The sequence below is a fragment of the Sturnira hondurensis genome, unplaced genomic scaffold (genome assembly GCF_014824575.4).
Source record: "Sturnira hondurensis isolate 20B ecotype Veracruz unplaced genomic scaffold, ASM1482457v3 Scaffold0004136, whole genome shotgun sequence".
In the NCBI taxonomy this organism is placed as follows: domain Eukaryota; kingdom Metazoa; phylum Chordata; class Mammalia; order Chiroptera; family Phyllostomidae; genus Sturnira; species Sturnira hondurensis.
Window position 1 is genome coordinate 42,661,414 of NW_028076767.1, and position 25,972 is coordinate 42,687,385.

The 25,972-nt window shown below is 40.9% G+C and overlaps 1 protein-coding gene across 3 annotated transcripts in view; it reads right to left on the reverse strand.

Moving 5' to 3' along the window:
- RAPGEF4 (Rap guanine nucleotide exchange factor 4) overlaps positions 1–25,972 on the reverse strand; it is a 287,261-nt gene that overhangs the window by 203,721 nt on the left and 57,568 nt on the right. For 2 of the 3 annotated variants that reach the window (XM_037044442.1, XM_037044441.1), the window contains exon 4: positions 19,578–19,724. In XM_037044442.1, coding sequence (XP_036900337.1) covers positions 19,578–19,724 — 147 coding nt within the window. Of the gene's footprint in view, positions 1–12,470; positions 12,867–19,577; positions 19,725–25,972 lie in introns of those variants that run through there. The other variant, XM_037044444.1, reaches the window with a different exon arrangement.

Consider the following 25,972-nt stretch of genomic DNA (forward strand, 5'->3'; position numbering starts at 1 on the left):
TGCAATTTAATACACAATGGGAGCCATCTCCCCTACGCTCCCCAGGGAGATTTCTTGCAGGATAGTTTCTCTGCCACATTTCTATGTGCCATACACAGGTCTATCCCAAGCACATATGATGAGTCTCTCACTCAGAATTAACTTTAAAAATGCTTCCCAGTTGCTAGAAATCACAAGAAATAGAAACCAGCACCAGATTTGCACTGAGGCTGCGGGTAAACATTCCTACTTGGACGTGATGGTTTTGGATGTTGAAAGCACAAAATGACCAGCACCAAAGATGCCGCCACGTAGCCACCAGCTATTTTGAGTCATTCTCGCATTTCCTGGCTTTACCTGGACGGGATACGTGCAGAATGCGGATTTGTCATCTATGTCATTCAAATAATTACGGCCTGACTGATGTCCTGTGTCACATCCTCCAGTCTCTCCACATGACTCACCATTCAGCCGGAAAGCAGGAAGTGCTCCATCTGGGGGAGGAAGTCAAAAGGACACCACGCCTCGGGGACCATACCCTCCTTACCCAAGCAGTGTTATTATTCTCATCTACCTGGCAACACCCAAACAGAGCATGTTCAAACACCATCAGAAAGGAAGGTTGGGGCTGTGAGTTTACCCTAGCGTCTCACATCTGACACATCATGGGAAAAAGAGCTACAACCAAGACCCTGCTACACCACCCCCATTCCCTCTAGACCAAACCTCTAACCTCAAAGCACAGAGACCTGAGCCCCCTTCAGTTTACTCTGGCACATCTCTTGGAAGTGATATTCACTGACATAGAACCAAATGCAGGGAGGCAGAAATGGGTGTGTTTCGCACACATTCATGCAGGTACACACGTCCTTACATGAGAAGGTTTTGGCAACCAAAGAGTGTTATTGTGAAAAATCTTTCTTGCCAAGATTGCCTGCTATTTATCAGTTTGCATTTTTTTTTTCAAAATAAGCCTGAATCTACACCAGGATGTGACATCTTTTATTGCGTGGAGAGTATATTTCTATTACAGGGGGTCAGGCCTTACCTCCCACTTTCACTCAGAAGGGCTGGAGTGGCCAGAAATATCACCCTAATTCAAGGCCAGGAAAGTGAAGCACAATCTCAACCCCTCCAGCCCTAAACACACATCCGGATCTCAAAATGAACACTTCAGAGGAATGAAAAACTGGCCTGCTCTTTAGGGACCCCAATCTGCCACTGCCACTGAGCGTTTGACTTCTGAATTGGAGTGGATGATGAAGAGACTTTATTTTATAATTGCCTGGGTACTTTTTAACCATTTCTAATTGTATATTTATTTATATAGCAATAAAGTTGAGATTCATTTACCATGAATACTGAGAATGTATTCTAATGATACACACTTATAAAACATGTTTAAGGTAGTATCAAGTTATATATTTCTATATATAATTATAATTTAATTAAATTCTTTCCCTCAATGTTCATCCATGTGCTAGACTCTCAGACACTCTACAACCACACAAACCATATTTTACCTCATTTTATAGGTCAGAAAATTGGAGTACAAACCTCTGGCCCAACATCACACAGCCAGGAAGCAGTAAAATCTCATTTAGACACAAACCTGTCTGACAACCAGGCCATACGCTTTCCACCCTAGAAACCGCCCCCTTTATTTGTTCATGAACTTGCAAGTTATGAAATATGTTTGTAGCCTGATGAACAATTTAGAAGTGATGTTTTACAAAGATTTAAATCACATAGCAACACACCACTACCAGAGGTCTCCTGTGCAAATCTCCCAAACTACCTGAACACAATTAATAGCTGCAAGTAGGTCGCCTAAACTCCCAAAATGAATGTGACATTTACTTCACATTTCACAGCGGGCAGATGACACCCCTACGAGATGCATACTCACTTTTTTAGGGCCCATTCGCTCCTACTGCAGACACCATGCTAAAAAGAGGGGGCTACACTGTTCCCCAACCTCCAACAGAGAAAATGCACCAGTAGAGGCAAAGAAGAGGTAAGTAGAGGCAAGAGTGTGGACTTCAATGACAAATCAGAGCTGGCAATTTGGAGCAAGGGGAAAACAAAAAAAACTACAGATTCTGTACCATATCAGTGCTATTTAGTGTGGGGAAAAACCACCCCCACAGCTGGGAGGCCTCTGAGGACACCAGCCAGTGGAAGCCCAAAATAAAATCAGGAGGCCATAGACATTATGTTAGAGGAAAACAAAATGAACATTTTACCTAGGGAAAAAGTTGGATAACGATTTTTCTTCCAAAAGAAATTTTTGATGTTTAATGGAGGAATTATTTCCCTTTATTGAAAACCAGTCCTTTGAAGAGCTTCTCATTTCTCATAGAGGTTAAAGGCTGTTTGTTTGGTTTGTTTGTTTTTTACAAATAAACATCTATTTCCAAGGGGCACGTTGTATATTTAAGGAGGTTTCCAAGCTTTGCTGGAAGGGCATCTCGCTAACTGTTTTTCTCTGTTCCACCACCTCTCACCACCATTTCAGCCTGACTCCAGAACAAGGTTTTAATTATGAGTAGTTCCCTTCTTGTACTTCCATACATACGCCCAGTCTTAGACACTCCTTTCAGTCTCCCTCCCCTGGGGTTTTTGAAGCTGCCTCTGCTCTTTTGTTACACATGGTTATATCCTGTTTTTCTAGAACCACTAAAGGGCAATGCTTCGAGCACCTGGGAATAATCCAGTCACAAAAGTGGAATCACTTCCTCTCTGCATCCAAGGATTTTAGCTTCAACAGCCAAGGCAATCTCCTAAAAATATCTGATCTGAGAAGAGAATGATGGGCCCAGTACTGAACGGCTCACCATTGATCTGGCCAAGAGAAACAGCCAGTGATATGATCTGAAAATGCATTCTTCCTTTAGCTTCCCCACAAGCAGATAAGGGTGAATTATTTCTGGGAACTACATTTCATAGCAAACAGATCCAGAAACTGACTAATTTGGGACTAGCCTACTGAAGTAGCATCTCTCCAGCAACAAGAGAATAGAAAAAAATGCATTAAATAGATAAATTAAAATAATTTCTAGGAGAAGTGGTGGACAAAGAAGGTGAAAAGATTAGCCAAAGAATATGTATACAACTGCCAAGAAATATTTTAAAAGATGCCTCACCTCACTCATGATTGGAGAAACAAAGTAGCAGTTAGATGCCTTTCCTTCCTGGCAAAATTTTTAAAGGTTGAAATTGCCCCTATTAAAAATGTGTCAAAACAATTTTACACATAGACGCAGACAAGAGTGTGGTGATGGCCAGAGGGAAGGGGGTAAGGATTAGGGGGAGGTGGGCAAAGAAGAACAGGGGAATGGGGACATCTGTAAATGTGTAAACTATAAAAAATAAGGAAAAAAGAAAATAGTTTTTTTAAAGTTTTGCTTTAGAGTAATATACCCCTGGGGATTTGCAACTAGGGCATAGTTCAAGGAAAAGAGAATAGAGGGGAAAAAAGTTAGTCAATGAAATGTCTTGAGAAAGAGAACCATAAGGCAAGTCAGAAAGTGTTTCTCCAGGCCTTAATGACTGATCACAAAACATATCTCAAAAATAAAATACATTGAAAATATATTTTAATACATTTGGCCAAAAGGACATATTTCTTAAGTTTACAAAGTGCTCCTATAATCTTATAAACTATACATACAACCTAACAGACTACTAGACAAAGGATATGAACCAGCCACTCATAGACAAAAAAAAATACAACGGCCAAAAAATAGTTTCAATGATGCTTAACCTCCCTCACGATTGGAGAACAAAATAACCACAGGATACATTTTCTTCCCAGCAAAATATTTAGAGTTTGAAGTTGCCCACTGTCAAAATACCTCTACGCAGACACTGTAGCGGGGAGTGTAAATCAGGGCAGACTTTCTGCACTGTAATTAGACAATACTCATCAAATTTTAAATTTCATATACTGTTCTTATAATTCCATAGGCAAGAACTTACTCCACAAAAGTATATGAAGATATACATACAAGAATGTCCACTGCAGCACTGGTTTTTTAAAGATTTTACTAATTTACTTTTAGAGAGAGAAAAGGGAGGGAGAAAGAGGGGAAGAGAAACATCTGTGTGTGGTTGCCTCTTGTGCATCCCTAACTGGGGACCTGGCCCACAACCCAGGCATGTGCCCTGACTGGGATCAAACCAGCAACCCTTTGGTTGGCAGGCTGGCACTCAATCCACTGAGCCACACCAGCCAGGGCTGCAGCTCTATTGATAAGAACAAAAATCAACACTTGCTCATCAATCGAGGAGAAGGTTAAATAAGTTACACTAATCCAGCCAAAGGAAGGCACTGTCGCATAATGTGATTAATGGCAATGGACTGAGACAGAAGGATCTCTAAGACACACTACATGGGGAAAAAGCAACATACAGACAATGTGAATAACACAATTCCATTTGTGAGAGTTTATGAATTAAATGTTTTAATATATATAATTATATAGTTGTTGCTCATTACAAACCACCCCAAAACGTACTGGCTTAAAACAATGACTGTGTATTATTTCTCTCAATTCTGTGGGCTTCTTTGTTAATCCTTCCGTGGGTGGCACCTGGGCTTACTCAGGGGCGGCAGCCAGCGGGGAGGTGGCTGGGCGAGGTGGATTCACTTCTCTGGGGACTCGGCCGATGGGGTTAAAATGACTGGAATGCACCACATGCACTTCTGCCCTCAGGGCTGGCTTCATGGACATGAGACTAGTGCCTTGTGCACTCAGTTCAACGCTCTGCTGTCACTATCTTGAAATTCTTAACAATTTTATCTTTGAACTCGTGCTTTTTAAGTAAAGTCCATCTGCACATCACGTCTGTGTGAGCAGAGGAGACAGTGCGACAGGCACACCCACTGTTCCTCGATGCCCTGTTTACACACAGCACTCACACTGCCTTGTGAGGATGGAGTTCTGGTGGATTCAGTGAGCACAGGGGTTCAGCAGCACTCACAGCAAGCACAGGGTAGGCATGTTACACCCTCCAATGAATAAATCCAGCTTCTGGGAGCCCCGGGGGTCCCATATTCTATTCTAATCGGAACTTGCTCTCAACACACAAAGAAATCCATGGTATTGATGAAGAAACTCCATCATATCCTTTCTTATTCAGGTTACACTTCCCTGGATTAGCCAACCACTTACATTCACAATAAGGACACGAAGGGAAAAGAAAGCTAGGGAAACCCACAGTCCTTTTCCAGTCCTTCCTCACTCAACTGTAAGCTGGAGGTGGAAAGTCCAGGGAGAAGGTGCATGCATCAAGAACTAAAATGTACAGTTCAATTAGTTCTGTGCACAGTTTTCAGTGTTCTGGTAAAAATGAAGTACATATACATGTATGGAGCTAGAAGACATAAATTATGTCATTTTGGTGATTCCACATATGAGTTCATTGTTCTTTTATTTGCATTTAAAATTAGCATTGCACCACAAAAATATAAACAGCAAATTTATGCTAATAATTTAATTTTTTATTTTTCTACTTAGAACATTAAACAGCAAATAAGAAACATGAGTTCAGATACAGAATGCAGAAGGAAGGAAAAAGCTTTATATTTTGGTACTGTTAATAACACTTGTTCTCTGGGGTAACAAGGGACGTTACATTTCTATTTTTTCACCGGGCTCTGCACATTACGTACCTGGCCTTGCCTGTACTGTTTGAATTTGAATATATATGGTTCCACTTTCGTGGATTAGAAAAATGGGCTTCTCTTACCACACCTCTTTTACTCTTTTATTTCATATATATGAGCTTTATGCTCTTACCTTAAATCATCAAAGAACTGTCTTAAAAAAATAACATAAAAATAATGGTAAGATCCAGGGAACTAACTGCTGAAAAAAAGACAGGTACCCAAATGAAAAAAAAAAAAAAAACCACTTTGAATAAACAAAGGCAGTATTTCACATTATTATTCCAGCTCTTTTTGTTTTCTGAGCGAACATTCTCCCTGATTTATAGCACTAGAGCCACAGTCAGCACAAGGAAATTAAACAAGAATAACATGTCAGAGTAAAAAGCCCAAACCCAATTTTATGAACTCAACTCATGACAGCTGCACTGTCAACATAAATATTCATACTCTCAAGGGCCACGGGTACAAGGTCATGTGCACCACAAAAGACATATACATCAACTCAGGAAATGTGGAGGGTATCTAGAGGTTATTTACAGGGGTAACTTCTTGGAAAATTAATGCCCAAATAATTCCCCATGTTTTATTAACTAGCACGATGTCAACGTGATATCCCTTAGCCATATGACTGTCTCTATTCAAGCTGGAAGAGGTATTATTTTTATTTCTTATATTTTTAGTATTACTAATCACATATAATACTTTGAATTTTCAACAAACTTGCTACTTCTTAATAACTAAGAAAATAGAATTAATTATACTACAAAGATATTACCTGCTTAGTTAAAATTTTCTATTTGAACCACAGTCACATTTTGCAATAATGTTTCCCAGGTTTAAAACATCAGAAAATAGCCCTGGCTGGTGTGGCTCAGTGGATTGAGCACCAGCCTGCAAACCAATGGGTCTCTGGTTTGATTCCCAGTCAAGGCACACACCTGGGTTGTGGGCCAGGTCCCCAGTTCGGGGTGTGTGGGAAGCAATCCACTGATGTTTCTTTCCCTCTCTTTCTCCCTCCTTTCTTATCTCTCTAAAAATAAACAAATAAAATAAAATGTATAAAATGTAAAAAATATCAGAAAATGCTCATGAGATATTCAAGTTGTTGATATTTAATAAAATAGTAAAGCAAAAGGAGAAAGTAAACTAAACCCTGGTAGGTCTGCTGGGGCCAATTTGTGGGAAAATTGTGATTCTTTCAGAAATTCTAAACCTTATTCTTTCTCAAAAGGCTGCAGAAAAAGAGTCAATGTAAGCTCTGGAAATTTTGTCTAATAACCAAAGAGAACCCTGTATATAAAGTATTCTACAGAAGAAGGTGATAACAGAGCATTGAAGGGAGTGGATGGTTCGGGGCTGAGGTTAGAAAAAAGCGGACTTTTCATAAACATACACACACATCCTGTTGCACTTTTTGAATTTTTTTACCAAATGCATACATTACCTAGTCTCAGTAAATTATATTTCTTTAAAATAAAAAAGATGATGATCCCTGCTCTGCATAAGGAGCTGTCCTATAGCTGATTATCAGGAGCGCTCCTGTCCGAGGGGTCCAGTCGGTTTCCTGAGCAGTGTTAAATGTGGACCGTCTAGGGGAGGGTGTGGAACAGAGAGTACACCACACTTCCACGAGAACCTGCTACTAAACTTTAATTGTTTGGGGATTGGGTAAAAAATATTACTATGGGTTCCTACGTAAAGGCCAGTGGATCCATAAATTAGAAATATTTATTTAAAAACAGGTTTTGGTAGCATCTCTTACTGCAAAGCATTTGTCTGAGTCTGAAACTGGCATTTTTTTCTTAATGATTTCTTTGTCACTACATAAAGATTTCTGCACACCAAGGTCAAAGCCCATAAAGCCACAGTGAAAATTCTTTTCCTATCTCCCTTCTCACCATCACTTCTGCACATGAAACTGAGGGAAAACTGTTCATCACTCTCTTGTGTAAAGGACGAACAGGCTATAGAGCCTGGTAAGGTTTTTGGTCTTTATTTTTTACTCTATAGAAAATGGTCCTCAGTCTTTAGGGGGTAACATATCCCTTTCAGATGAGTATGAAAGCTATGTACCATCTTTCCAGAAAAATGTGCAGACATAAAAAAAATAGAAGAGGTTTCCAGCTTTCCCTATAGCTGATCCATAGTCCCCAGGGCTCGTGAGCCCAGACTGGAAGCACCTGTCATGGTCCATTCCTCTTTCCCGACTCCACACATAGACCTACCTGTCAGTGGGCTAAATTAGTTATTCTATCACCACAGGACACATTGTCACTTATACCATATTATTTTTCAAATCAGCTACAAAGAAAAGTAAGATAATATCTTTACAGGGCAAAGTTGAAAGCTTTTAAATCATGAAATAGCCAGACTTAGGGTAAAGTTAATGTATTTAGAATTTATATGAATTAAATATTATTTTAAAATGAGAAGTATACAGATAAAGACAAAATATTTGCTAAAATCATAACAAAGGGCTAAGACCTTAATCAAATAAAGCATTCAAACAGATTGATAAATAAATGCCAGTGTATGAATGAGTAACATGTCCTAATAGAGAAAATATAACCAGTAAAGAAACATGTAAGAAACTCTCAATTGCCCCCAGAGTAATCAAAGAAACACAATGACAATAACAGTGCCTATTACAATGGAAAAAATACACAATGACCATGATGAACAAGGCTGGGTGTACTGGTATTCTCCAATACTCTCGATGGCTGAATAAAGCTACTGAACATAAATGTGGTCCTATATACCAAGAATTATCAAAGCTTTCATTCCCTTCAAATTAGTCATTGTTATTCTGGAAATATATCCCATAGCAGTGATTCTCCAAGTATAGAGTGCAGGCAACTGGGGGCGCTCAACCCAGAGGGCCATGAGTTCAATACTCTTGTCATTATAATGCCAAGATATTATTTTCCATTTTCACTCTAAATTTTTCAGGAACTGCATGTGACAACACCATTTCTCTGAAAGCTAAGAGAATGTGTGCTTGTAGGATGGTAGAACTTGGGGTGATTTTGTACCTTGTTCTCACACTTTCAATATGTGTTTGAACCAGAACACATAGGCAAATAAATAAATAAACCCCACTCACTCTACCCCTAAAGTACTGGTGGCCATTATCATTTAAACATGCCAGGGACCCCAATTTGGAAGTAGAATGTCTACATGAGAAAAAGAAAAATTACACTAAAAATCTAATACAGCCAAGTGTGGGGGCCCGCCAGGCCATAATGGGACCAAGGACAGAGTTCTCCACTGTGAGAATGGTGGATGAACTTGGTTTCTGGTCCCTGGAGCCGGCGGGTACCTTGACACTTTCCTAACCTTTTAGTTCCCAGCCTTGAAGGACACAACAAGGCTCTGGCGCAGGTGTCATGTTCCCAGATGGTTATGAGAACTTCTTGCCCTTTTGATAGCTTAAGGGAGTGCACGAACTTTGAAAAACAACATTGTTTCTAGTTCCCTGCAGTCTTGCTTTAGGCATTAACAGTTTGTATATAAGACAGCTGTTCCTTGAATAAAGTTGCCATTTTGCCAGCAGAGCTTATGGTCCTCTCCATTTTTTAAGTCCCTCGCCTCACCTCGTGATCACGCTTGCTGCAGCGGGCTGTGGCAGCCAAGTAAGGAAAAACACATTATTCCATCACAGAGCCTTAACGCAGGGCAAAGATGCCAACCAGGTACGTACAGAAGCAGCAGGGACAAAGAAGCACAGAGTGATTCACCGAAGCCCTCTGTCGGGAGACAAGAGTTTTCAGGCCTGGCTGCCCACCAGGCCCATCTGCGGAGCCTTATGAAGCTACTAATGAGACATATACATAGGAAGAATATTGCTAAGAGCAATGTCAAGAGTTTACTGCCTAGGTTTTCTTCTAAGAGTTTTGTGCTTTTAGTTTTTACATTTAAGTCTTTAATCCATTTTGAGTTTATTATTGCATATGATGTTTAGGGAGTGGTCTAGTTGTGTCTGTCCAGTTTTCCCAACACCATTTATTGAAGAGACTGTTTTTACCCCATTGTACATTCTTTCCTCCTTTGTCATAGATTGACTGACCATAGAAGTGTAGGTTTATTTCTAGGCTCTCTAGCCTTGTAGCGTAGTCTGATATCAGGAAGCGTGATACCTCCAACTCTGTTCTTCTTTCTTAAGGTTGCCTGGCCTATTCAGGGTCTTTTCTAGTTCCATATAAATTTAGGGGCAGTCACTTCACAAGGTATAGAAATGTTTAATCACTATGTTATACACCTGAAACTAACATAATATTGTATGTCAGTTGTAACTGAAAAATAATTTTTCTTAAAAAAGTATAAATGGTAGGCACAAAATAGGGTGGTGTTAAGAACAGTATAAGGAAAGAAGAAGGCAAAGAACTTATATGCATGATCCATGGACGTGAACTAAGGGGGGGGATTGCTGGACAAAAGGAGGGTACCAGGCAGAGGGGAGTTCAGGGGAAAAAATGGGACAACTGTAATAGCATAATCAATAAAATATACTTTAAGAAAAAGAAGCAGTTACAGATGCCAAGGCTCCATTCTGGTTTCACTGGTCTAGGGAGGACCCACAGATGGGAACTTAAACAGCTTCCCAGGTAATTTTAATGTGGAACTACTTGTAAGAACTATAACTAGAAATAATGAAAGATACCAAGAAGTTCTTCTTGCCTTTGAAATAATATGTTTTGATACAATATGACCTCTTGTGCTATGTGTTTTCTTTCCACTCACATAACTGGTTGTTCTGCCTTCTTAAACTTGTGAACCAAGAGCGAGGGCACTAAAGTTTTCAATTCACCAGGCACTTGGGTACTTGATCGAAATTAACTCACAGCACTGTTATCAGAAACACAGGATTAAAATAAAGGCATCTTTATTTTACCAAGAGATGTCTCAGGAAGCTGGAGAGCTTTCCAAACAGCCATCCAGCAAAGCTGGGTTAAATAAAGCAAGAATAGATCAGAATTTCAGGCCAGACCACTGACCACATCAATAACCTTTAGAAGGTCTGTCTTGCATTTATTGGCTTGGGCTAGACAGCTCAAAACGTTGAGGTCAGAGAGATCAATCACAGCAAGACAGCAGGAATTCAGAAAGACTGTCCTTTTCACAGGATTTCCTGCTGCTCCTTCCTCAGTGTCGATACCCGGCCCCGGTGACTGTGCCCTAACCTCTCCTTGGCGGCCTGGAGACCTCCCAGAATGGAATTTGGCCCAATGAGAGCAGGAAAGTCCCATGACCACAGAGCTTCCTACACATAAAGAGCTTAATAATCTCTCCAGTCCACACCACGAGTTCCTTCTGAAAGTCTCAAGTTCTTAAAGTTTTCCCCACTAGACCTGCCTTTGCCTGGGGGACCCATTAAGACCTTAGAGAGGATTTCTCCAGATGATGACTGAACAGCAAACAAAACACAAATCCAGGCATTTGGAAATGCAACACATGACACCCTCGGAGGGCGGGCGGACAGACCCGTAACCGAACCCACCAGGGCCCTCCAGGGGGACAAGGCAGAATGCGGGGAGAGAAAGCCAGGCCTCTTCTGTGTGGTCAGCCCCTTAGGATGAGGCTGCCTCCAACACTGTAATTTGGTTAACTGACCCCAATCCTTGAAGGAAGCTGAAAAACAGCCTGTTAGCCGCAAGAATTCAGAACCAGATCTCTTTGTCTTTGGATGAAATGATGCCCTCCCTGGTGGAAATGAGTCTCCCTGCTCGCCCCCATACGTCCTTCAGCACACTGATCTTTCTTACAGTGCTTGTCATCTCATCTTAGGTCAGGGTGACAACTGTCGATGCTCGTCTGTCTCCTCCACAGATTGTGAAGCAGAAAGACAGACATGGCGCAGTCTGCACCTCCCACAGGGTGGGAACCAAGTATGTTTGATGAATATGACAGAAGCTTCTTAGGGATGAAATTTTCCAAGTGGCATCAATTAACATTGAGTCCAGCAGCTCTTTTGCAGGCAGGCAGCCCTGTGTGTTAGCTGAGAGGGTAAACAGTGCCTCTGCAAGATGAAAGCAGGGGGCAGGGGGGGAGAGGTGTGAACAGCGCGCTGGCAACGGCACAGCCAAGGGAGGAATTTCAGAACTCTATTAACAAAAACTCCTAAAAGGCCTGAGTACCCAGCACACACTCTGAAACGAACACCCGAAGGCACTCCAGCTCAGGAGGAAAGGCTGCAGCTTCCAGCGCCCTGCCAACAGGCCTGCAGCATCTGGCCACTCCTGCACCTGCCAGCAGAGCCTCGATCTGGTCAGACCCCCTGATTGTCTTCTGAGAAATAGTGAGATCATAGCTGCAGAGCTGGTAGGACTTCGAGTCATCAATAATGTAACAGAGTTCCCATAAACACTAAGAACTTCATACAGACTGAAAGCTGTAGGCAAGATACCTACTGAGTGCCCAGAGGGTGATATACCATCACTGTCAATCTGTTTCCTTGCCCCAAATTTATTTTTAATACATGCCATTCAAGTATGTCAGCAGATAAATACATATATTTAATATTAATGTGATAAATGTAACTCTGCCTAGATATGAACAACTATCTTTATCTTTTAGAAACATATTTAAGATCATCGGGGCAAACAAACATAACCTTCACCATCAAAAAAAGATGAGTTCCCACTCTGCCCCCCCACACACACACACCACAAATAAAAATGAAATCAAATTATGTCAGTGCTGTGGTGCATAGTAGATCTGGCAGAACCTAACTGGAGAAGCCAGAGCATAACTCCTCAGGCCAAAATGCAAACTGTGACAAGTAATGTTTCCCCACTAAAGAAAAAAAATCCACTCTGACCTTGTAGGGCATACGTCCTTCTTTGTCTCTCAAAGTTCTCAGTCATCCAGTGAGGGTCTGTCCTTCATTTGGACAGCAAAATGCATCTTCATCGCTGACAATTACCTGCTTGTATACATTCCTGTTAAGAGGCTCTCAGACCACAGAGCGGAGACTGGTGCTGCTGGTTCTCCAGGGAAGCACAGGCAGTCAAAGGCAATAGGGAAAGACGTCCTATGCACACACATATACACACACACACATATTCTTTGCTCAATTCTAGTTCCCTCCTAATAACTTCACTCCTTTCTGGATTTGGATCACTCTGTCACTCTGCAGAAAAACTTGAGGACAGAGGAGTGGGACCCTGGCGCAGACAGACGCAAGGTCCAACTCGTCGAAGCAGGCTTCCGCTCGGTTTAAAAGAATCAGAACTGTGAAGACAGAGACAAGTGAGACAGCCAACAGGATGTGTGTGGCTGGAGTTCCTGGCATGAAGTCTTGGCTTTCATGTTTATTTTTGGATATATTTTTCTTAGCCTTTAGATGCAAATTTCTGGCCTGGGAAGTAACCCTATGGTACTAGATCCAAAGTTCTCAAAAGTAAGCACAGGCTTCTGACTTGGGAGGGGACAGAGCCTTTGGCCTTTGGGCTCCAGCGACTCTGCACAGGATGGGGGGTCCCTGTGCATTAACAGGCAGGCAGGAGACTGCCTGTCTGGGGACAATGGGTCCTGCAGCCCTACCTCTGCACCCAGGCCCACTGGCGGGCACCTGAAGTGCCAGGCCACCTGCAAAGCCTCACAGTGATGTAAAAGTGAAACAACCTGGAGTTGCTTGTATGCCAAAGAAAGTAATAAAACCCACCCAAAGGACTTCAGAGAGTTTTACGTTCTGAGATATTATGTTTTAAGTATATGGCTTTAATTTTTCTGACAGCCCAAGACAGATAGGAACATCAAGCCTACTCAAGCAGGAGCAGACGCCTCTGAAAGATATATTATTCTAATATGGTTTTTAAAGCACATCAGCAAAGACTAAGCTCCTGTTGTTTCAATAATTCCTATTCTCATAGTGGCTTGAATGATTATTAATGGAAAAGGTCTTTTCTCCCCATGTAGTCCAAAGAGGCAGTAAACAGAAAGAACTAAAAAGCTTTTCAGCCCCACAACTGCCAACACAGCTGGTAGAACTGTGACAAAAAAGCACTCCGAGAATTAGGTGCTAGAGACCCTCCAAGATGTAAAAATATTTCTTCAAGAATATTCATCGATCTTAGAAATATCCTTGCTTACAAATCAACTTCTTTTTCTAAGACAGAAACATGAACCTATTTCTTATTTTTCCCATTGAGCTTTATAACCCATAGAGCATGAACCAGGGTTTTGGTCAGGTAACAACAGTTAACCAGGCCACAGGCACTTTGGGGGAATCCGCCCTTTGGGGGCACCACTTCTGTTCCAGAGAACAGACTGGTGGCTGCTGGATGGAGAGGGGAGGGTGGCAGTGGGTGAAGGGGGTCCAAAGGGACAAACTTCCAGCTATAAAATAAGTGAGCCATGAGGATGTACAGCACGGTGGCTCCAGTTAATGGCAATGCATATTGTGTATTTGAAAATTGCAAAGAGAGGAAGCCTTAGACGTTCTCATCACTGGAAACCAACTGTAACCATGTGTGGTGATGGGCGTTAACTAGACGCACTGTGTTGATCACGTCTCAGGATATATAAGCATCGAATCATGTCGTACCACTGAGACTAATGCGATCTTATAGTTAACTATAGATAAAAATAAAAATAATATTTAAAAATTCATTACATCTGAACAGTGATCCTCTGTGAAATGGTTTGCCCAGGTTAAAATAACATCGCAATAGTGTGTCTAGAGGTTTCTGGGTAAAAATTACAGCTTTTATTTTAACATGGGTCAGACTACAAATTTAAAATATTGCTTTTATTTTGAAAGGCTGTAGTTTTATTGCTCTCTTTGATTTTTCAAATAATATTCATGAACATACATAATATAGAATTATTTTGAACATGTTAAAAGCGGCTCACAATAAAGAAAAGTTCTTATCCAGAAGGATGTTCATGCAATTGGAACACAGGTAAACAGGTGGGAGACCACTAGTTCAAGGTCCTCTCAGTAGTGTCTTACACGGACTTGTTGGAGAGGGCCTCCCTAATTGACTTCTGGAATACACTGGACTCATCTCCTCATCCGATGCTGGGTATTGAAACAGTCCCCACGAAGACGTCAAACACGCTGCAAGGCTGAAAGCACCCTAATGCAGACACACTGGACAGAAAGTCAGGAAGAAAACAAAAAAAAATCCCTCGTTTGTTGTTCTTACCCTAGGGAACCTTTTTCTATGTGCTAACAAGAAATTCATGGAAATGGACAGCAAATCACTCCTTTATTTATTCCAAGAGCCACTGACAATTATAACTACCCATAATCTAGGGGCAAGAAATTCATGGAAATGGACAGCAAATCACTCCTTTATTTATTCCACTGACAATCATAACTACCCATAATCTTGGGGCAAATATTAATAACTGGCTTAAAACTCCCCCGCCTACACTTAACTGCTTCGCTATCTAACCTCCTTACTGAGGCTGTGCACTGTCACTGGTGCCAAAGAGTTTAAATTACAATGGTCTCAAGCACCAAAATGATACTCCAAGACTTTCAAATTAATTTTCTTCTGAATTAAACCCAGAAACATAACTACCTTTTTTCTCCCTCTCCTCCCTCTCCCTTTCCCTCTCTCTTGAGATGCTACTGAAAAATGACATGTTTTACAGCATACTTAATATAGTTTATTAAGTTCTAATATCAAAGAGGTGTAAAAAGAGGGAAGCATTATTGATCACTCCCAGTAAATTTCCTGTAAGTCACTTAATCTAAGACAATATGACCTAACTTTAAAGGTGGGACATCCCAGAACCCTCAAATCTAACTGTAAATTGGGAACTGAAACATTGAAAAGGAGGAAAAAAAGTCGTTTTTATTAGAAAAGATACAGGGAACAAAGGACAGCAGCAAGCTGCTACCTCAGTTATATTTTGGGGCATATTTTTTCTATTGGATGCATTTGTAGAGACTACTGAATAATCCTTCTGGTCACAATTATGACAATAATTTTTAAAAATAATTCCAGATGCTATTAATTTGACCAAAAACATAATAGATAATATAAACCAAGAGGTGTTTGGGATGAAACTGAATAGAATTCAAAATCTCGTATGGAGTTCTCTCATGAGGAGCGGGGACCTACCTGTGGGGAGCCGAGGAAATGCGCCCTTGGTCAGGAAAGGAAGCAGGATTCCCTAGTTTTGTGTTGCCATTGAAGTTCAAGTGTAAGATTTAAAATAGACTATTTTCTCAGCCTATTAAAGAGCTATTTTTAGACCGCACTACCTGTTAGTGACTAGGGACGGTAATTTTCAGAGAGAGAATAAGTAACCCAGAATCCTAGTCCTTGTGTTTTATCCTTCAGCCCCTTTTAGTGCCAGCAAGGATATAAGTAAGGACGGAAAGCAAAATACAAAGTTGCTCACCACACAACTGACACACCATGGCAATCCTCAAAAGTAAATAATCAAAGGAAGGGAATGTGCAAATTTAGGCCCGTGATCTAGGTTACTGAATTTTCATTCTTCGGAACCTCTGGCCTAACTCCAAGCTCCTTCCCTCGCTGACAGGAGAAGCTTCAGGCAGCTGACCTTTCCACTGCCTCCTTCCTGCCACCTCATGGCTCGCCGAGGCTTCCGCCTGAATTCTGAAGCTACTACGCAGTCCCTCCATCCACGGTCTTTCCCTTTTGGTATTTGGCTGACAGATTTGCTAACACATTTTTTTTAACCAGTACAGTGAATAGCTGGAATGTAAACTCTATTATTTGATATAATCAAAGAATTCAATTATCAGATATTTTATTGGCAGACTAGTGCTATACACGCCATCAGTGGACTGTCTATATTCAAAGAAGAGAAATACAATCTATTTAATGAGAATGACATGCTGCACTCTGAAACGACGATACTGACTTGCTAGTTTGTCTTCTGTCTCCTCCACGTGGAACAGAAGCTCCACCCCTGAGAGAGAGCAGCAACCCTGTCAGTCTTGCTCGCTGCTCTCTCTGAACCTGACACCCGGGTGATATTCAAAAGTGTTTGCTGAATAAACAAACAGTAGAATAAACGTAATTCAATCCTTTCTATTTAAGAAGCTCTTTAGCCCTGGACAGTGTGGTTCAGTTGTTTGGAGAGTCGTCTTGTAAACCAAAAGGTTGTGAGTTCAACTCCCACTCAGGGCACATGCCCAAGTTGCGTGTTTGGTGCCCAGTCGGGGTACATACGAGAGGCAACCAATCAATGTTTTTCTCCCACATCAGTGTTTCTCTCACTCCCATCCTCTGTCTCTAAATCAATAAGCATGTCTTCAGGTGAGGATAAAAAAAAATTTTAAGACACTTTAAAATTTTACAGTTTCTTAGGATTATCATGTACTGCATATGCACAAGTATGCACGTTAATAAACTTCTGATTAACAGAGATTTCTCCTAGTTAAAAAATTGGTTGACCACCTAATTTGAGCCCTGTGCGTAGGTGCAAGAACAAGCAAATAAAATGAAATACTGACTAATCTCTTACTCATGCTGAGGTTCCCACCCCGACCAGTAGAAGAGTCCATACTAAGACCTCTATCAACCCTTTCCTGCTCACTGTAGTCACTGGCAGGGGAGATCAGAAACCATGCTCTGAGGTTAAAGATGAGGGATTGGACCCATGGAGCTGCAAACTCATGTGGCAAGATTTGGGGTACCAAGGACCACCCTCAATACCAATACCGCCATTTTATAGTTTTTCTCTAATGGAAGTATCTGTGGAAAACAACCCTAAAATATACTCACTATTATAATATACTCCCTCTTATAAACTTAAAATATACTCACTGTTATAATGTAAATCTGACCAGGATCACTAATAGTGAGGCAACGAGACATTATGAGCTTCCCAATGTACTAGGTATCCCCTTTAATGTTTTCTTGCCAAAATCATTTGGCTTGAAACAATCAAGTCTTTAGCCTTAACTTCCATTTACAGGAATCCCTGGGATAAGGGTATAAAACAGATACTAGAGAAAACAACCAGACAATTCTTGAATTTGGGAGAAACTGACCTGGCCTTTTTAACTAGTCAATGCCATGGAGAGAGAAAGAGAGACACAGACAAACAGAGAAAGAGAAGACAGGTAGGAAGAGAGGGAGAGAGACCAGGAGACTGACTTAGACACAACAATCAAATGTAATATGTGCTTCCTTTCTCAAGACTGATATGGGGGGCGGAGGTGAGGAACAGCTATAAAAGATGTTATGGAACCACTGGGAAAATCTGAACTCCAGACTGGGTATTAGGTGGTATTTGAATATTGTTAGTGTTGCAGGTGAAATAATGGTATTATCAGAGTATAGCAGAGTATTCTAATTTTTCAGGCACACGTGCTCTATATTTAGGGTGAAATATCATGGGCCCATCATTCACATTTAACTGGTTCCACAAAAACAAATACCAAGCAAATATGCCTGCATGTTAACAGCTGCTGAACTAAGTAAGAGTATGCAGGTGTTTACTGTATTCCTCTTTTTGATTTTCTGATAGGTTTGAAAATTTTTTAAATAGTATTTTAATGTTCTCAAGTATCAACTTCTCTGTAACTTCCTTGACAGTGCTGAGGGCTCCTAATTAAAATAAGTTTTTAATATTTCCCCAACATCATTTTCAGCAACTTGGATCAGTCATCACACACAAAAAGCAGCAATAATGACACACATCACAGGTAGAAATCTTTTTTTGTTCTTAAATCAGCTTTCTGAATTTTTTTTTGGAACAGCATTTTTCAGTTTACCTTTTAAAATGAAAGATCCCCCCAAAATGGCCTATTTGCCTGGAGTTTGGTCCCTTTTAATTGACAGAAAACCTCTCCACACACACCTCATGCAAACCTACTTCAGCTTTGCTTTCCTAAAACTAGCTTTTGTCTCTGCACTTTACAGAACGGTGGGAGCTCTTTAATAGTTTCTAAGAGAAACATTTCAAACAAGTAACCCTGCAATTTATTCACTTCTGCCAAGAATAAAAGTAACAGGTTTCACTACCAAGGCCTCCAAGGCTTTGCAGGACTTTCAAGGCAAAGCATCACTCATTCACCGGCAGGTTTGCCCCCTTAGTGTATCCGTCATTTGTTTGGCTCTGGAGGAAACTATTTGATTACACAAAATTCTTTTTAGATCAAGTTTAAAATCTTTCCCACACTGGGACAAGTGGCGGAGCCTGCCAGCTCGATGGGTTAACACTCGGACATACTGAGCCCAGGACAAAGATAAGGAACAACCACAGGTTCAAAATCAGAAGCTTGAAGAACTGAAAAGGAATGAGCATGAAAGATGCAAGGCTTAGCTGGGCCTTTCTAAGTGCTCCACTTGCCATTACTGCATATAAGATGATTTATTCCTCGCACTTCTGACAAATGAGTGCAGTGGCCTGAGGGGCGCTGGTAAGCAGCGGTAAGTGCAAACCCACCAGGCCCCATTGCATCCATCCACTGCTGTGCCACCTATGCATTTTGAAGCTGGCAAGTAACCAGACATCTTCGAGTCCTTCATTTCCCATACCTTATTATGGGGCACATCATTTTTAAAAGCATTTAAATGAAGCAGATGTTAGCCCCATTCATTCCACTTTACCAGGGAACGTGTCAGTGATGATTTTTAAAATGCAAAAGAAAATGTCAAAGTATTTTGTTCCCTGGTTAAGAATACATCTGTGGAATAGGAGGGAGGAAACACATAAAACACTCTGTGGTCATTCAAGAGATAATTGTAAGGTGTGTCAAACTACAGAAAATTGAGCAAGCACTAAATTAAAAAAATAAAAAATAAGGATGTCTTGTGTCAAAATGGCTTTTTCGCTCACTCATTTCAAAAACAAATTTTGAAATTAAAGTCCATTCCCCGGCTCAGCACAGAACACATTAGGGCCTGGCGGTAATGCCGTTACCCAGGTGGCAGCTCCTTTTTGCTTGCACAGCCACACCAACCGACAGAGCAGCCCTGGGGCTCACCTCCCATAGCGCCTTGAAGTCCTTCTGCTCGATGCGGAGCAGTTCGCTGCTCTCCCTGGTGACGATGGTCGCGTGGCGGGGTGTGTTGTCCAGGATGGACTCTCCGAAGGCCGTTCCAATTCCCAGAGTACAGATGGTCACCGCATCCTGAGAAGCCCAAAAACTGGCCATCAGAAAATTAAACACTTTACAGATGGACAAGTTGTCTTTTAGCTGAATTGAAGTATAATTTGTACACAACAAAGCACTTGATTTTGTTGCACAGTTCAACAAGTTTTGACCCAAAACAAGAGATAGAACATTTCTGTTTCCCCCCAAAGTTCCCTCATGCCCCTTTCTATTAAACCCCCCTTTGGGAGGTAATTGATTTCCTTCTATCACAATAAAGGTGCGTCGGTGGTTTTAGAACTCAGGTGAGAGGCATCGGACAACACGCCCTCTTTGATGTCTGGCTTCCTTTGTTCAACACAACAGCTGTGAGACTCATCCAAATGGTTGCAGAGACCAGTCGTTTTTTCCTTTTACTGATGAGCAGTTTTCCTTTGCGTGGAGATGCTACGGTTTGCTTATTCATTTCCTATTGGTGGATATTCGAGTTGTTTCTAGTTTAGGGACATGAGTAAACCTACTAGTAATTATCTCATGCAAGCCTTTTTGTGGACAGGGTCATCTCTGTATATGACTACTATCTGCTTTAAGAAGAAAGGGGGAAATCTTTTAAAAACACACTAAGATTTTTAGGGAGGAGGGGCAGTCATAACATGTAAGGAGGCAACTGGAATAGGGATGCTGCCATGTCCATCCACCTTGAAGAGAGGAGGAAACTGGGGACCAGAGTGGTGGATCCACACAGCCCCCCTCTCACATGGAGTAAGGCAGTCAGGCTCCACCCACTGCTCTCCGGCAGGAGAGTCTAAGCTTTGGTGTTATGCTGCCTCCTGCAGCCACAGCAGAGTCAAAACAGCATCTGGTTCAGGGCAGGGTGGCTAGTTTGTAAAAAAGGCTGTCTGTCCATGGTTTAAACATTCCTTAAGGTGCATGCGTTAAAAAAGTAATTTCCTCTCTGCATGCAACATTGGTGATGAGATTTGGAATTAATCCTAACTAGTTTCAAATAATACAGATAGCCACTCAAAGTCACCTAGATAATAATTTTTAGGGCATTGCCAACTACGGAAGATACACAAGGGCACGTCTCTGAGTCAGAAAGCACCGCTTTCCTCTCATGCGTCTGATGCACTAGAACAGGCAAAAGTTGTGAAGATCAACTCAGTGACTCTGTAATCACATTATAAAGACAAATGCCCCTAAGAATCCAGCTCCTTGAACCGTAGCAAATTGCTTCTGCACAGATATTACCATATAAAATTGTGTTCAGGAAAATAAAATCAATAACCTCTCAGAAAAGAATAAAATATGAGGGGAGAATTTAAGAACAGCCTGCTAATAACTTTCCAGAAAGTCAGCTGCAACAAATCCAGTCAGAAACGTATCCCCAGAACTGAGGTATCAATAGCCATTGAGAGTAAAGTACCTCTGAGTAATGTTAAAATTCTAAGAAGAGCCACAACATGGGTTATGACATATCACAAACTTTCATAAGTTCTCTAGTACATTACATTCCCTTAAGAACCCCACTGGCTTACTTCCTTTTACCCCATGAATCCTTCAGAAAGGATTTTTCCCTAATTTGCACTTTTCAGTGTTAAATTTTTATTTAAAAATTTGACATGAATGGCGTGTAAACATTACTCCTGCCACTTGGCACACATAGCTTAAGTATCTAAAGTTTTCCACATAGTATAATGCAGAAGCGCAGCGACAATCTATTTGTTGTTCATGAGCTGGTTGCAGATGTCTATGAATTTAACAGCCTTCTCCTTTCTCACCGGCTCTCCCTGACATGTGTACTTTGTCACGGAAAGGCACACCAAGAAAGACATCGCAGGTGTGCACATCGCAAGAGCCCGTCTTCTTGCTTGCGAACAGCCCTTGCAGGAAAGAGGAAAGGTTGACCTTTTTCCTGGGTCTCCCTGCAGAGGGTACCATCGCCCGTGCCTTCGCACCCAGGCTGAAATGCAGCCGCGTCAGCACCGCCTGCTGCACCTCTCGGTACCGCCCCGGGTCAGGACCTCGGGGTGGGGGTGCAGAACATTAATCTGCAAATGAGCAGAACGTAAAACAGTCTGAACAATCCCTATTAAAGTACTGAGACCCAAGCAGGTCTCTAGAGTATTTGTAAGCTTAAAAGAAATAGAATGTGACATTTAGAAATGGACACTTTCAGCCCCAGGGTGAGGGGGGCCCTGGGATAGCTGGGTTCAGGGAAGTAGAAGACCCAAGGAAAATATTTTTACTCTGAACACCAGTCACTCTCTTTATAGCCCATGGGCGCTAGGTCTTACTTGCATCTGGATCCCAGGCAGGGCCTTTGTGAGGCGCTTAGAAAATAATGATCAAATAAGGTCACTGAAATTCGAACGTTTCCTCATTTAGCACAACCAGTACATGTTGCTCACCATGGAAGCTGAAGGCAGAGAAAGGCGAGCGGATGGATACAAGCCAAGCAGGGTAGAAACACTCTCATGTTGGTCCACATGACCACAGAGCTAGGAGAGAGGGGCTCCCGAGACTAAATGACCTGCAGTACACCAACGATATGCCACCTGGTTTCTCCTCCCAGTCGGGCCCAGGTCGCTCTCACGTATCAGTCCATGGGAACATCCTTCTCCCACCCTCTAAAACACTTCGTTACACGCTTCCCCTTAACAGTGCACTCTCTCCTGTGCGTCAGTATGCACATGGATCTCCACGTGTGTGCATGTCATAGTATGTGCCACACACTGGGCTGGGAGTGTTGATTGTGATGCGCTTTTATTCCTTACAACAGGTAAATGAAAAGATGTATTTACTGTGCTTTGCATAGTACCTGACTCAAAAGAAATGCTTAATAAATTGCAGGAATTCTTATTGATGGTAGTATTAAAATAACATCAGTATTATTGTTATTTTTATAGTTTGAAGAAAATCAGGCTACATAATTTGTCTAAAGGATGACTAATACGTGGAAGAGTTGAGACTAGAAACCAGTTATTCTATTTACTTCCCATATAATTCTTTTTTTAATATTCAGAAATCAATTGCATTTTATTTTATTTTTTTAAATTATTTTTCAAGTACAGTTTTCTGTCTATTACTTCCATCCCATCCCACCCCCCATCCTCCCCCTCCCTCCCATTTCCACCCTTCTCAGTTGTTGTCCATGTATCCTTTATATAGGTTCCTCTAAATCCCTCCCTTATTTCCACTGAAATTCCCTCCCCTCTCCCCTCTGGTCACTGTCAGCCTGTTCTCTATTTCAGTGTCTTTGGTTATATTTTGCTTGCTTGTTTGTTTTGTTGTTTAAATTCCTGTTAAAGGTGAGATCATATGGTATTTGTCCTTCAACACCTGGTTTATTTCACTCAGCATAATGCTTTCCAGTTCCATCCATGTTGTTGCAAAAGGTAGGAGCTCCTTCTTTCTTTTTGCAGCATAAAATTCCATTGTGTATATGTACCATAGCTTTTTGATCCATTCATTTACTGACGGGCACCTAGGTTGCTTCCAACTCTTGGCTATTGTAAATTGTGCTGCTATGAACATTGGGGTGCATAGGTTCTTTGGGATTGGTGTTTTAGGGTTCTTAGGATACAATCCTAGCAGTGGAATTGCTGGGTCAAAAGGCAAGTCCAATTTTAGTTTTCTGAGAAAATTCCATACTGTTTTCCATAATGGTTGTACCAGTCTGCAATCCCACCAACAGTGGACCAGAGTCCCCTTTTCCCCACACCCTCTCCAACATTTGTTGTTTATTGCTTTGTTTATGATAGCCATTCTCACTGGTGTAAAGTGGTATCTCATTGTAGTTTTAATTTGCATCTCTCTGATAGCTAGTGATATTGAGCATCTTTTCATGTGTCTCTGGATCCTCTGTATGTCCTCCTTGCAGAAGTGTCTGTTCAAGTCCTTTCCCCATTTTTTAATTGGGTTAGTTGTCTTCTTAGAGTGAAGTCGTGTGAGTTCTTTGTATATTTTGGAGATTAAACCTTTGTCTGAGGTATCATTGGCAAATATGTTTTCCCATACAGTTGGTTGTCTTTTTATTTTAATGCTGTTTTCTTTAGCTGCGCAGAAGCTTTTTATTTTGATGAGATCCCATTTGTTTATTCTTTCCTTTATAGTCCTTGCTCTAGGGGACATATCAGTAAAAATGTTGCTGCGTGAAATATCTGAGATTTTCCTGCCAATGTTCTCCTCTAGGACTTTAATGGTGTCATGGCTTATATTTAAGTCTTTTATCCACCTTGAATTTATTTTGGTGTATGATGTAAGTTGGTGCTCGAGTTTCATTTTTTTGCATGTAGCTGTCCAGTTCTCCCAACACCATTTGTTGAAGAGGCTATCTTTACCCCATTTTATGATACTGCCCCCTTTGTCGAATATTAATTGACTGTAGAGATTTGGGTTTATTTCTGGGTTCTCTATTCTGTTCCATTGGTCTATGTGCCTGTTTTTATGCCAGTACCAGGCTGTTTTGATTACAGTGGCCTTGTAATACAGTTTGATATCAGGTATTGTGATCCCTCCTACTTTGTTCTTCTTTCTTAACATTGCAGCTGCTATTCGGGGTCTTTTATGGTTCCATATAAATTTTTGAAGTGTTTGTTCTATGTCTGTGAAATATGCCATTGGTACTTTAATAGGTATTGCATTGAATCTGTAAATTGCTTTGGGTAGTATGGACATTTTGATGATGTTAATTCTTCCAATCCATGAACACGGTATACGTCTCCATTTGTTTGTGTCTTCCTTGATTTCTGTCTTCAGTGTTGTGTAATTTTCTGCATACAGGTCTTTAACCTCCTTGGTTAGATTTATTCCCAGATATTTTATTTTTCTTTTTGCTATATCGAATGGGATTTTTTTCTTGATTTCTGCTTCTGCTGATTCATTGTTAGTATACAGAAATGCCTTTGATTTCTGGATATTGACTTTGTATCCCGCTGTTTTGCCAAATTCATTTATTAGTTCCAGCAGTTTTTTGGTAGAGTCTATAGGATTTTCCATGTACACTATCATGTCATCTGCAAACAGTGACAGTTTTGTTTCCTCCTTTCCGATTTGGATGCCTTTTATTTCCTTTTCTTGTCTGATTGCTGTGGCTAGAACTTCCAATACTATATTAAATAGAAGTGGTGAAAGTGGACAACCTTGTCTTGTTCCTGATCTTAGTGGAAAAGCTTTCAGTTTTTGCCCATTCAGTATGATGTTGGCTGTAGGTCTTTCATATATGGCCTTTATTATATTGAGGAATGCTCCCTCTATTCCCACTTTGCTGAGTACCTTTATCATAAATGGGTGTTGTACCTTATCAAAAGCTTTTTCCGCGTCTATTGATATGACCATGTGGTTTTTGTCCTTGCTTTTGTTTATGTGGTGTATTACATTTACTGATTTGCGGATATTGAACCATCCTTGCATCCCTGGGATGAATCCCACTTGGTCATGGTGTATGATCTTTTTGATGTATTGTTGGATGCGATTTGCCAATATTTTGTTGAGGATTTTAGCATCTATGTTCATCAGTGATATTGGCCTGTAATTTTCTTTCTTTGTTGTGTCTCTCTCTGGTTTTGGAATTAGGATAATGCTCGCTTCATAAAAAGAGTTTGGGAGTTTCCCATCATTTTGGATTTTTTGGAATAGTCTGTGAAGAATAGGGGTTAGCTCTTCCTTAAACGCTTTGTAGAATTCTCCTGTGAAACCATCTGGTCCGGGGCTTTTGTGTGATGGGAGTTTTTTGATTACTGCTTCAATTTCATTTGCTGTTATTGGTCTGTTCAGGCTTTCTACTTCTTCTTCATTGAGTTTTGGAAGATTATATTTTTCTAGAAATTTGTCCATTTCACCTAGGTTTTCAAATTTCTTGGCATACAGTTCTTCATAGTAATTCCTTACAATCCCTTCTATTTCTGTGGTATCAGTTGTAATCTCTCCTCTTTCATTTCTGATTGTGTTTATTTGTGTCCTCTCTCTTCTTTTCTTAATGAGCCTACTTAAAGGCTTGTCTATTTTGTTTATCTTTTCAAAAAACCAACTCTTGGATTCATTGATCCTTATAATTGTGCTTTTGGTCTCTATGTCATTTAATTCTGCTCTGATCTTGGTTATTTCCTTCCTTGTACTTGCTCTGGGCTGTCTTTGTTGTTGTTCTTCGAGTTCTTGCAGGCGTCGGGTTAGGTTGTTTGTTTGAAATGTTTCTATTTTCTTTAGGTAAGCCTGTATTGCTATGAACTTCCCTCTCAGGACTGCCTTGGCCGTGTCCCATAAGTTTTGGGTTGTTGTGAGTTCAT